The sequence below is a fragment of the Lactuca sativa genome, chromosome 2 (assembly GCF_002870075.4).
Source record: "Lactuca sativa cultivar Salinas chromosome 2, Lsat_Salinas_v11, whole genome shotgun sequence".
Taxonomy (NCBI): Eukaryota; Viridiplantae; Streptophyta; class Magnoliopsida; order Asterales; family Asteraceae; genus Lactuca; species Lactuca sativa.
The window spans coordinates 210,125,315-210,135,799 of NC_056624.2; the positions used below are offsets into that span (position 1 = coordinate 210,125,315).

Here is a 10,485-nt window from a genome sequence, read left to right on the forward strand (position 1 = left end):
TACCTTCAGGATTCATTGAATCATCAATAAGATTGACATTATTTGCTTAACTGGTTGATGAAGAACTGATATGACTATTGTTCAACAGTTGACGCAAGTGATGGTATTGATCTTGAGAAATAGAAGCATTAGAACTGCTATTGGAAGAAGAGCCACCAGTCTTGGAGTCGTCCTTTTTGGATTTTGTAAACTTGAAATTAGCAGGAAATCCATTAAGACGATAGCATTGAGCCTTTGTATGTCCCGGTTTCTTACAGTGATTGCATACAAGAGTCTTCTTAAGAGCAGATTGATCAGTTGACACATGCATTGCAATTGATTCAGATGTTATACCAGAATTGATAGTGATACCTCTTTGGCGCTCTTCTTGAAAGATGAGTGAATATGCAGTTGAAATAGTAGGGAGAGGCTTCATCATTAGTATCTGTCCTCGAATAATTTTATAAGAATCATCAAGTCCCATGAGCAGTTGAATTAACTTTTGTTCTTCAAAATATTTGCTGATAGCAGTTGAAGCTCCACAGGAGCAAACAGGAATTGATCGAACCATGCTTAATTCATCCCAAATCCGTGTCAATTTTGTGAAGTAAGAACAGAAATCATCAGATCCTTATGATAGAGAATAGAGTTGTTGATGAATTTGATATATCAAAGCTCCATCAGACTGTTCATAGCGTTGAGACAATTGTTTCCAAATCTCATGAGCAGTAGACAAGAAGAGACCGCTATCAACAATGTTCTTGGATAAGGAATTGAGAATCCAACTAATTACCATAGAATTAGCACGATGTCACGATGAATAAGATGAAGAAGTGATCGCAGGAACAACAATTGAACCATCAATAAATCCAATTTTGTTCTTAGCTGATCGATAACGAAATTGTCATAGATCGCTTCCATGAAGCAAATCCAACACCAGTAAATGCATTGGATACAAGAATTGAACCAGAATTATCAGATGTACTGATGTAAAAAGGATCAGAAGAATCAATTGCATTTGTGGAATTAGGTGTTGATTGAGGCATGATGAGCAGAGATGAACAGAGTATGAAGAATAAAGAAACCCTAATCTGATACCATGTTAGATTTTAAAGTTGCAATGGAAAAAATAACAATGGAATATGAAAAAGATGACTTTCTTCATTAATTTACTTCTCTAATCATTCTATCATATATATACATGAAAAGAAACGTAACAGACTAAGCTAACAAACTAACTTCTCATAACAAAATACAGTGGAAAAGACTAAAATACCATTCTAACTATAATATCGGTAATAACAGTCTAACACTGAAGGATCGTTGTTTATATAAATGTTTGTTTCTAGAATGGTTGATGTTGGGTCCCATAGCAAAGATCATTTATTGGTCTATGTGGGCGTGGTGTGGGATATGAAAGCAAAGATTGTTTTTTACGAATATTACTCTGATAATGATCTTGGGGTAGGTAATTATACGAAAAGAGGTCTTTGCATATTGAATATCAAATTTGTTTTTGTTTTGATGTCTAGTAAGTGGATTTTATAGATAAATCTCTTCATGCATGCCATGTGTTTGATTAATTGTTTTTATGAATCTTGAGTACTTTATATGTGTTTTCATGATTTGTTAGTGTTGCCTATTAAAATATACTTAAATTTATGCACTTATGCGTGCTATGTGCTTATCTAATGTATGTCCTCTTTTGTAAATAGTTGGTGTACGTACTCTCTTATAAATTGCTTTTTTGTACGTGTGTAGTGTATGACTTTGAAATCTTCATATATTTTATGCAGACATTATTTTTCTTGTCATTCCGTATCATCAAATAAACATAATGCATGTATACATAATACATTTCAACAGACTATTGAAAGTAGGTCTTATTCAAACAATTGTAGTATGCAACAAAACATATTTACGGCCCTAGATTCTACATTATTTATGTTGATGCGTCTTTAACATATGCATGCGAGAAAGATAATCAAGGACTTATGATCACAAAATGGACCTTGACATGAATACATATACATATTATCGAGCTTCTAATGTTGTCATCGTGATGTCATTGCCAAAAACTAGATAACATTGAGGCACACTCCCTTTGGCAAAAAATGCAGGTTTTTTAGGTCGAGGCAATGCCCCTTCTTCACCAAACATCAAAACCACAAATGACATAATTGGTCTGTCGTTTGCATGATGTTGGACACATAAAAGGCCTATATTTATTGACTGAACTACTTCTGAGGCTACACATGAATTACGCATATGCATACCAAGCAACTCCATAGCCTTACCTTCTTCAAAGAGTCTCCATGCCTAAAACATAGTAACCCCCAACAAAATAAAATAAAATTTTTATATATAATTGATATTTAAAAAATATTTGAAAAATAATTGTATTAGGGAAATAAAAGAAAATAAAAATATAAACAAATTATGACACAACACTCATATATTGGTTGGTGGAAATCCTTTCCATATATATGGAGTTCACCGGTGAAAAAACTTACATGTGCAAGAAAAAACTTACATGTGCAAGAAGATTATCACTGCCATTTTCATATGAGAATCCTCTATTTTTTTCCCCACTTACTATTTCCAGCACAAGAACACCAAAGCTGAAGACATCTAATTTTTCCGAGAAAATCCCATCTAGAGCATACTCTGGTGATAAATAACCCCTGTAGAAAAAATTGCGTGAACCTTTGAACATTTGTTTTGAATATATATATATATATATATATATATATATATATATATATATATATATATATATATATATATATATATAAAGTTGGATGATTAACTAATGGATTCTTACAAAGTTCCAACTATGTTATTCGTATTGGCTTCGTTTTCCTGTTCTGTAAACATTCTTGCGAGTCCAAAGTCTGATATCTTTGGGTTCATGTCAATACCCAACAAAATATTGCTTGCTTTAAGATCTCGATGAACAATTTTAAATCGTGAATCTTGATGAAGATAAAGGAGTCCTCGAGCAATCCCATGAATGATGCGGAAACGATCCGACCAACCTAGTATCGAACTTTTGATTTTATCTGCCCAATATAACTAATTGTCAATATAATTTAACTTAAGAAAAAAATAGAAAACAAGCAAGGTGAAGAGGGATGTGCCATTGAAAGTAGAGTTTACCAAATATGAATGAGTCCAGACTTTTGTTAGGCATGTACTCGTAAATCAACATACTTTCATTTCTTTGGACGCAGTATCCCAAAAGCTTTACAAGATTCCGATGTTGAAGTTTAGCAATGAATTTAAGTTCATTCTTGAACTCTCCAAGACCTTGTCTTGATGTTTTGGACAACCTTTTCACAGCTATTTCTTGTCCATCATCCAGCACACCCTAAAGATTGAAATATATATTTTTATGTACTTCAAGAAGTATTATCTGTTTTGCAATTATGAACAATAAATAGAACAATGGTTGGTTAATTTTGCTACCTTGTAAACCGGACCAAAACCACCTTCTCCAAGCTTTTTGTCATTTGCAAAATTATTAGTAGATTTGGATATCTTACTCAGGCTGAAAGACAATAACTCTGTATCACCGTCTTGGCTCTCCATGATATACTTTTCTTCAATGGTTTCCACCGGTTTATCTGCAAATGATAGCAAACCAAATTAATATGAGTTAATGAACGATTTGTTTTGTTTAAAATTGTTATATGAGTGATCACTTTATCAAAAATAATCATAGTATTACCTGGTAATTTTACTTGTGATCTTTTCTTCCTCCTCCAAGTACCATACAAGATTGCTAAAATCAAAATCACCATAACAAGGATAGATAAGACTGATACCACAGGTACAAACTTTTGTTTCTTTTTGTTGGAGCCAGCTGGTTTGGAGGTAGATTGTGGGATTGACGGAACTAGTAATAAAACCATAACAAGTAAATACTAAATAGTGTGAAAACCCGAACTAACATGAACGTACGGTTATATTAGATTAGCTGAAGCCTGAAAGGAACGATTAGATTAATTGTCACAAATACACAATAAAAACCCAAATTGGAGTTTGTTATTGTAAGGTTTCATACCTTAATGATTTTGTCATATTAAATAACTAAACATTACTAATTAAAATAGTTAAAAGGGTGTGATATAGAGTTTTTTTTATTGATTACTTGTGCTTTGAAAATTGTTTACCGTTTAGATAAACATTGTAGTTTTATTAATAAAATAACCTAAGACTCCTCAGGCGTTGGTTTCTCACGCTTTTAACCCTCGCTGACGCTCATCTTCTTCCGTAAAGGTTACACGACCTCGCTTTCTGCTTCTGGTCTCCTTTTTTTCTTTCACTCTCCATCTGCGTCATCTTTGTCTAAGTCATGATATATAACGGCCGGTCAATATTAGTAGTTTGAAGGAACAGCCATTTGAGCGAGACCTATCTTACAAATTTGTGCGACGACCTTTTAGGTAATCAAGAGGAGAGTACATTTGCATAACCGCCAACAGGTACTAATCAGAAGATGTGATTTGCATATTGGGTTAGACAAAATTTTCAATTTGATTAAAGGAGGCCGTTGGATTAATCACAAGATGATCAAGAGAATGTATTTTATCAAGACTCATGTCGACAGAGATTCATCGGAAGAGATGATTTTCATACTGGGTTGAGTTTGATTGATGAAACCCACACATTCGTTGAGTTGATTAAAGGATGCAGTTGAATTAAACCTTCAAATGATCGATTTAGTAATGCAATACACCATAAAAGACATATTCTTATTCTTTCCAAAGTTGTAATCTTGTTTTCCATTGACAACTATATCTTCCCTACAGGGGTATATATATATATATATATATATATATATATATATATATATATATATATATATATATATATATCGATTTAGACATTTAGTTATGCTAATATCATACATCTCAACTTCATCTTTGCCATATGTACCTAAGTCTTCATCTCATTGTATATATGTCAAGTTCATCTTTGCTTTGATTTATCTTTAAAGTTTCATCTTTACCATTCCTTCGCACAAATTAAACCCATGTCTTATATGGTTCTCTCTTCTTAATTTAACTTTTTTTATACCAAAGTGTCTTTAGTGACTCTCTCAAAATGAGAGGACTGGGTTCATGTCTCACTAGTAGAGAGATATGTGGTATTTAGGAGTAGGTTAATTTATGGTTTATAAAAAAAGTTTAACATATGTAAATAATCTTACTTGTAATATTTAAGTCGGAGACAGCCATTCTGACGTAAAGATCCTGGCATTCATGATCCACTGTTCTAATATCCATGAGATGATCGAACCACAACAAGCATCCACTTCCGTTGATTCTGATATCGATATTTGCATATGCTGTACACGAGCAATTCCGCTTGCATGCTGTCTCACATTCGCCAAGTGTCATGCTCCGATTGTACCATGAACGCCGAGTGTCTGGCATTTTAACATTTTTAAACACTCGAAAGCCATCTCCATTCGGACAACTTAAAGCAGTTCTACGGCGACACCCACTTGACCACTCGGAGGCACTCCATTCGTCTGGGTTGCGTGGTTCGAACCCTTCCATGCAACTACAAGCCGGTGAGTTCTTCGGGTTGCACCTTCCATACGAACCACATAGTCCGTAACTGCTACACATGTCAATATTCGTGTTCCAGTACAGGAACCACATCTGTGTTCTTTCAATCCAGTTTAGTCGTAACAGCACACCCTCCGGAGTAAAGTAGATACGTGGCGTCACGACTGAACTGTTAACAAGCGTGTACTCGTAGTATACCTCTTTATCATTCAAAACAAATTTGTGTGTGACTAAGGAGTTTGAAGTGTGACTAGGCATGCCATTGAATGTAAGACCATTCCATGGTCCAAACCTCAAATAAGGAACAGAATCTTGTACTTTTGTGAACAACACTTGAGGAAACCCGTTTGTATCCATGAATGATACATACGACCCAGGTGAAGGGTCGTCCAGGCTCTTCCATGATGTCCACCGCCTATCTAACCCAGAGACCAGGTCCTTCCCCAATTTCATCCCTGGAAGGAACGTGTCTCTGGGGTGATCGAAACTTTGCCAGATGAAACTTTCTTCGCCGGTTGTTCTCACAACCAAATTTCCGGTGCTCAATAGTTGCGCCAGTACTGGATTTACGTTTGTGGGAGATATCGGGCCAGGGTTAGATGACCAGACAATGTTGTTGTTGCTACCGGCGATAACCAATAGGGATCCGTTGGTGTGTACTCTGAAGACACCTGACAAGTCAGTTATTGGTTTCTCCCTGTTGGCAACCCACACCACTGTCTGTGGGGATTTATTTTTGTACCATATCCCCAAATACCGGTTCATAGACTTTCCGGGACTGAAAAAACCGAGTTGATACATTTCATCAGCTGAAACAAGGGTATGCCCGTCACAGGTGGCTTCATTAGACCATCCGTTATACCCACCACTAACCACTATAGTGGTGGGTGTCACCTCATCACCACATTCAATTACTAAACCTATGGGATACCCACCATTATATGCTTCTTATTTTTTTATTTTTAAATTAAAAAATATATATTTTTTAATTAATTAAAATGTAGAGAGAGGTAGAGAGAGATAGAGAGACATGGAGAGAGAAAAAAATTGATTGGATGTTGTTGTCCGTGCTCCCCACCACATTTGACCACGAATTTTTCCACCACTAGCCACCACTAAAAGTATGGGATGGTGTTCATATTTTTTGTTCGTGGCCACATAGACCACGAACATGTTCGTTATGAGCATACCAGAAGGTCTTAGCTGCTATGGTGTCTTTTGCCTTACAAATCCCTAAATCATGCATTAGTAGCCCAAATGTTAATATTAATAAATATTGAAGGACCTCCATTCAAGTTTTCTTTGGAAAATTGTTAATTCATTTGGAATATATATATATATATATATATATATATATATATATATATATATATATATATATATATATATATATATATATATTCAGTTTTCCAAAGAAGTTGTATGGGTCGGATCAGAAGACGACTTTAAGACTTGACCGTTGACTTGATGAGTCATTCTCCAAGATTTTTCTCCGCAAATTGGACTTTAGATCTTCCATTGGTGAGATGTCATTGAAATATAGATACTTTCTAAAAAATGGACCCTCTTACGAGTCAACAACCAATTTATATCTTTTAATCAACACGGCACATTTGGTCTACGACGACACCAGCACCAAAACGGCAAAACCCGTTTTCTACGTTGGTCATGAGATTACGAGCAGCGTATTGGGTTGGTCCTGAACATGTGTAAATGTCTTGTGTTTTTTAGTAGACTTAGTCCACAACTCGACATACAATACACATGTTACATATATTGTAATATTTTTAGGCCCACAATTTTATTCATTACAAATAAAAACATATAATGGATTTCAAATCATTCAAACTCTAAATCCTACAGTTTCTAAAACCTTTTTTTATTAGAATCCAAAGCCAACAATGCAAACACACCTACCAGAGACTATTTGCCTCCTGGTTCACCAATTTAACCGGCCTCAAACCGAAGCTTTACTATTATTAGCTTATATGTACAACTTGAGCTGCCAATCAGGAGTCGCAATCAAGCCATCAGATAGATCTGATTTATCCATAAAAAATAATTGTTTGATGAACTGTTTTAAATAGGCTTGTACGGCGCAACCATGAGTTGAAAACTATGAAAAATTGTCACTATGGAAGTTGCAGTCCCTATTTCTTTCCACCATGTTGTCCTTTAAGTTTTGCCCCATCTTTTACCAGATTCACATCAGTAAGATCATAAGCTGGCATTTTCTTTAAAAAAATATCAAATTCCCTGCCAACAAAAGGATTTAATGTGAAAATGATCATGAAGATAAAAGGATTTGAGCAAGAAATGGAAGCATGTAAAATTACCAAGTTGAAAGGGTGTTTGATGAACGTGAAAACAATAAAAAAGATTGGTTAATCGATAAAACGGACGTATATTGTAATTAAAAAAATTGAAACTAACACTTAGAAAAAGCATAAACCCTATTAAGATTCTAATCACGTAGTCTCATAAGTCGTTTATATTTGAAGTAGAAAGTCATAACTATCGATAAAAGTAACCCACAATTTCTTGCATTTTACCTAAAAAGATGCTCAAACCATCCTTTTATTTATTGGTGTATTATAACATATTATTAAAAAAATTGTGGTAAAAAACTTCCGGTTTTTCTTATGGAAGTGAGATCATTAACCAAGTCAAAAATGAAAAATAAATCATTTTTATACATTTAAGGTGTATATTTGACTAAATCATATGATATCCAGTCATGATTGATGTTTTTGGCAAAACATTTTAAGTATGATGTTTATTATTTATAAAAATGTTACAATTTTATGTAACATGTCATGATTTTTTGTACACCAGAACCATCTGCATCATCTTAATATATTAGAACCACGGTCTATTATCATACTTTCAACATTTTTCTCATCCTAATCTTCAACCTGTGATGTACACCTACATAGAAAATCCATAATAACTCCAAAGGTAGCTACTAAGTTAACTGAACCGAAAGAATTACCTTGTATCTAAACCAAGCACTACAAAACCATTCCTCGAATAACACGCATGACGATTTGGTGTTTTGCTCAAAACATGATCAAGATCCTCCTTAGCCTATATACCAACACAAACAATCGCAACCAGTTATATATAAAAAAAAACTTTAGGAACAGAAGAAGGTATTAAGCTCAAAAACTAAAAAACCTAAAAAAGATCTAAGTAAAAAATATTAAATTGGTCTTACATATTCCATCGTAATATTGTAGTTGCTTGTGTCTCTCATCTGCTTTGCTCTGCCTCCAACTTAGGTTTGAGTTGATTTAATTAATGGTGTTCTAAAAAAAGCTCCAAATTACCATTTACCTAGGCATGGTTATGCCCCTGTTAGAAAACAATTGGTCAAAAAAATCAACAAACACATATAGATAAACAAAATTATAATGTTTGACTGTGGAAATAAGAATAGAATATAGAAGAGAGGGTCAAGGTGCGGTTAACCCGTGAATTGTCTAAAAGGACAAAATCAATTCCATTTATGAGTAATCAAACATCCCCATAGTGGAAATAGATATGAGTGTTTTAATGATTATAATCCTATTTAATGTAGTTATTAACCAAAAAAAGGAAAATTAAATCTGCAAGAAATAGAACTTATTTTGTTTTTCAATTATTTTGAAATAAGGTGATTGTTGTTTTAAAAAATCTAGAATTTAGGATTTTCTTAAAATCAAATGTTTTTGGCCATTTATACTTTCGAATGTATCATTAATAAATAGCATCTACATCCTACGTTTCAATAACATCCTAATTTCATTCTTTTATAAAAAAAGGAGCTAGGTTTGGACAAAGACACAAAGATAACAATAATTAAGGTGATTTAACTCATCATATGTTAGAAATTGGGGTTGTCCACAATAAAGGTAGTGATTATTGTTGTTAAATAAATGAACATATGACCAAAATAGGTAAAACAAAAACCAGATATGAGAGCATCCAAATTAAGGCAACTAAGAAACCAATGAAGGCCTTCAAGAAAAACTTACATAACATGTCGATACCTGGTTCCGATTAGAAGATGGACTCATGAGAGAATGATAAGGTAAATTTGGAGATAAGTAAAGGGAGATCCATCCTATTCACACCTATGGCAGTTTACCAAGATGTAGATACATGAAAGGAAGACCAAGGAAGTGATTATGCTAGAAATTTACCTAGGCAGAGAGAGACAATTTGGGTGCAAAATAGATTTCCCCAAAATCGATTAATTCATAATTACAAACATTTAAAGAGTCAAAACTTACTTTTCCTAATTTTAAACTCATTTTGAAACCAAGTGATCATAAAAATTCATGTATAAAACCCATATAAATTGTTTCAATAAAAACATAGTTCTTACCTTGATTGATAAAGAGGAAGAGGGGTGCCTGAATAGCATGCCAAATAAAAACCTAAAATAAACATCCAACATAGATTGCAGAGATAGGAAACCCACCACCGTCGGATCATCAACAAAAAGAAATCACCATCGTGAGCCATAATCGAACACATTCACTCGAGCCACTACATAGCCACGTATTATAGAAGGGAGAATTGGTGGTGGTGATGGTGGTGATGGTATCGGGGGTTGGCGGCTGTAAAGGTTTTCATTCTTCTGGTTGAATTTTAGGGTGGATCTCCAAGGTGGGTGGCTGATGGAGGAGATGATGATAGATGTTCTTAGAGAGAAGATGGATGAAAGGGAAGGAAGCATGGCTTGTTGCGATGTTTCACAAAAGCAAGAAACAAGAACTCAACATCAACATGTTCTATTTTTTAGAGAGTGTGTGTGAGGTTTTTTGGGGATGACATATGGGGCAAAGAGAATAGGTGGTACATATCATGCGAGAATCGACAGATATTATGCAAGATATCAGGATTCAACATTGACTCCATTGGAGATTAAAATGGCTACGTC

The 10,485-nt window shown here is 34.3% G+C and overlaps 1 protein-coding gene across 1 annotated transcript; it reads right to left on the reverse strand.

The window, feature by feature from the left end:
- Positions 1–1,734: 1,734 nt before the first annotated feature.
- On the reverse strand, positions 1,735–10,281 carry LOC111917962 (G-type lectin S-receptor-like serine/threonine-protein kinase At4g27290). Its single transcript, XM_023913603.2, has 11 exons — positions 10,055–10,281; positions 9,928–9,979; positions 8,551–8,645; positions 7,723–7,814; positions 5,195–6,478; positions 3,710–3,877; positions 3,448–3,605; positions 3,139–3,349; positions 2,804–3,041; positions 2,513–2,663; positions 1,735–2,298 (listed from the first exon to the last, which is right to left on the reverse strand). The coding sequence occupies exons 1-11, from the start codon at positions 10,279–10,281 to the stop codon at positions 2,014–2,016; spliced, it is 2,961 nt and encodes a 986-aa protein (XP_023769371.1). The 3' UTR covers positions 1,735–2,013.
- Between the last annotated feature and the right edge of the window lie 204 nt (positions 10,282–10,485).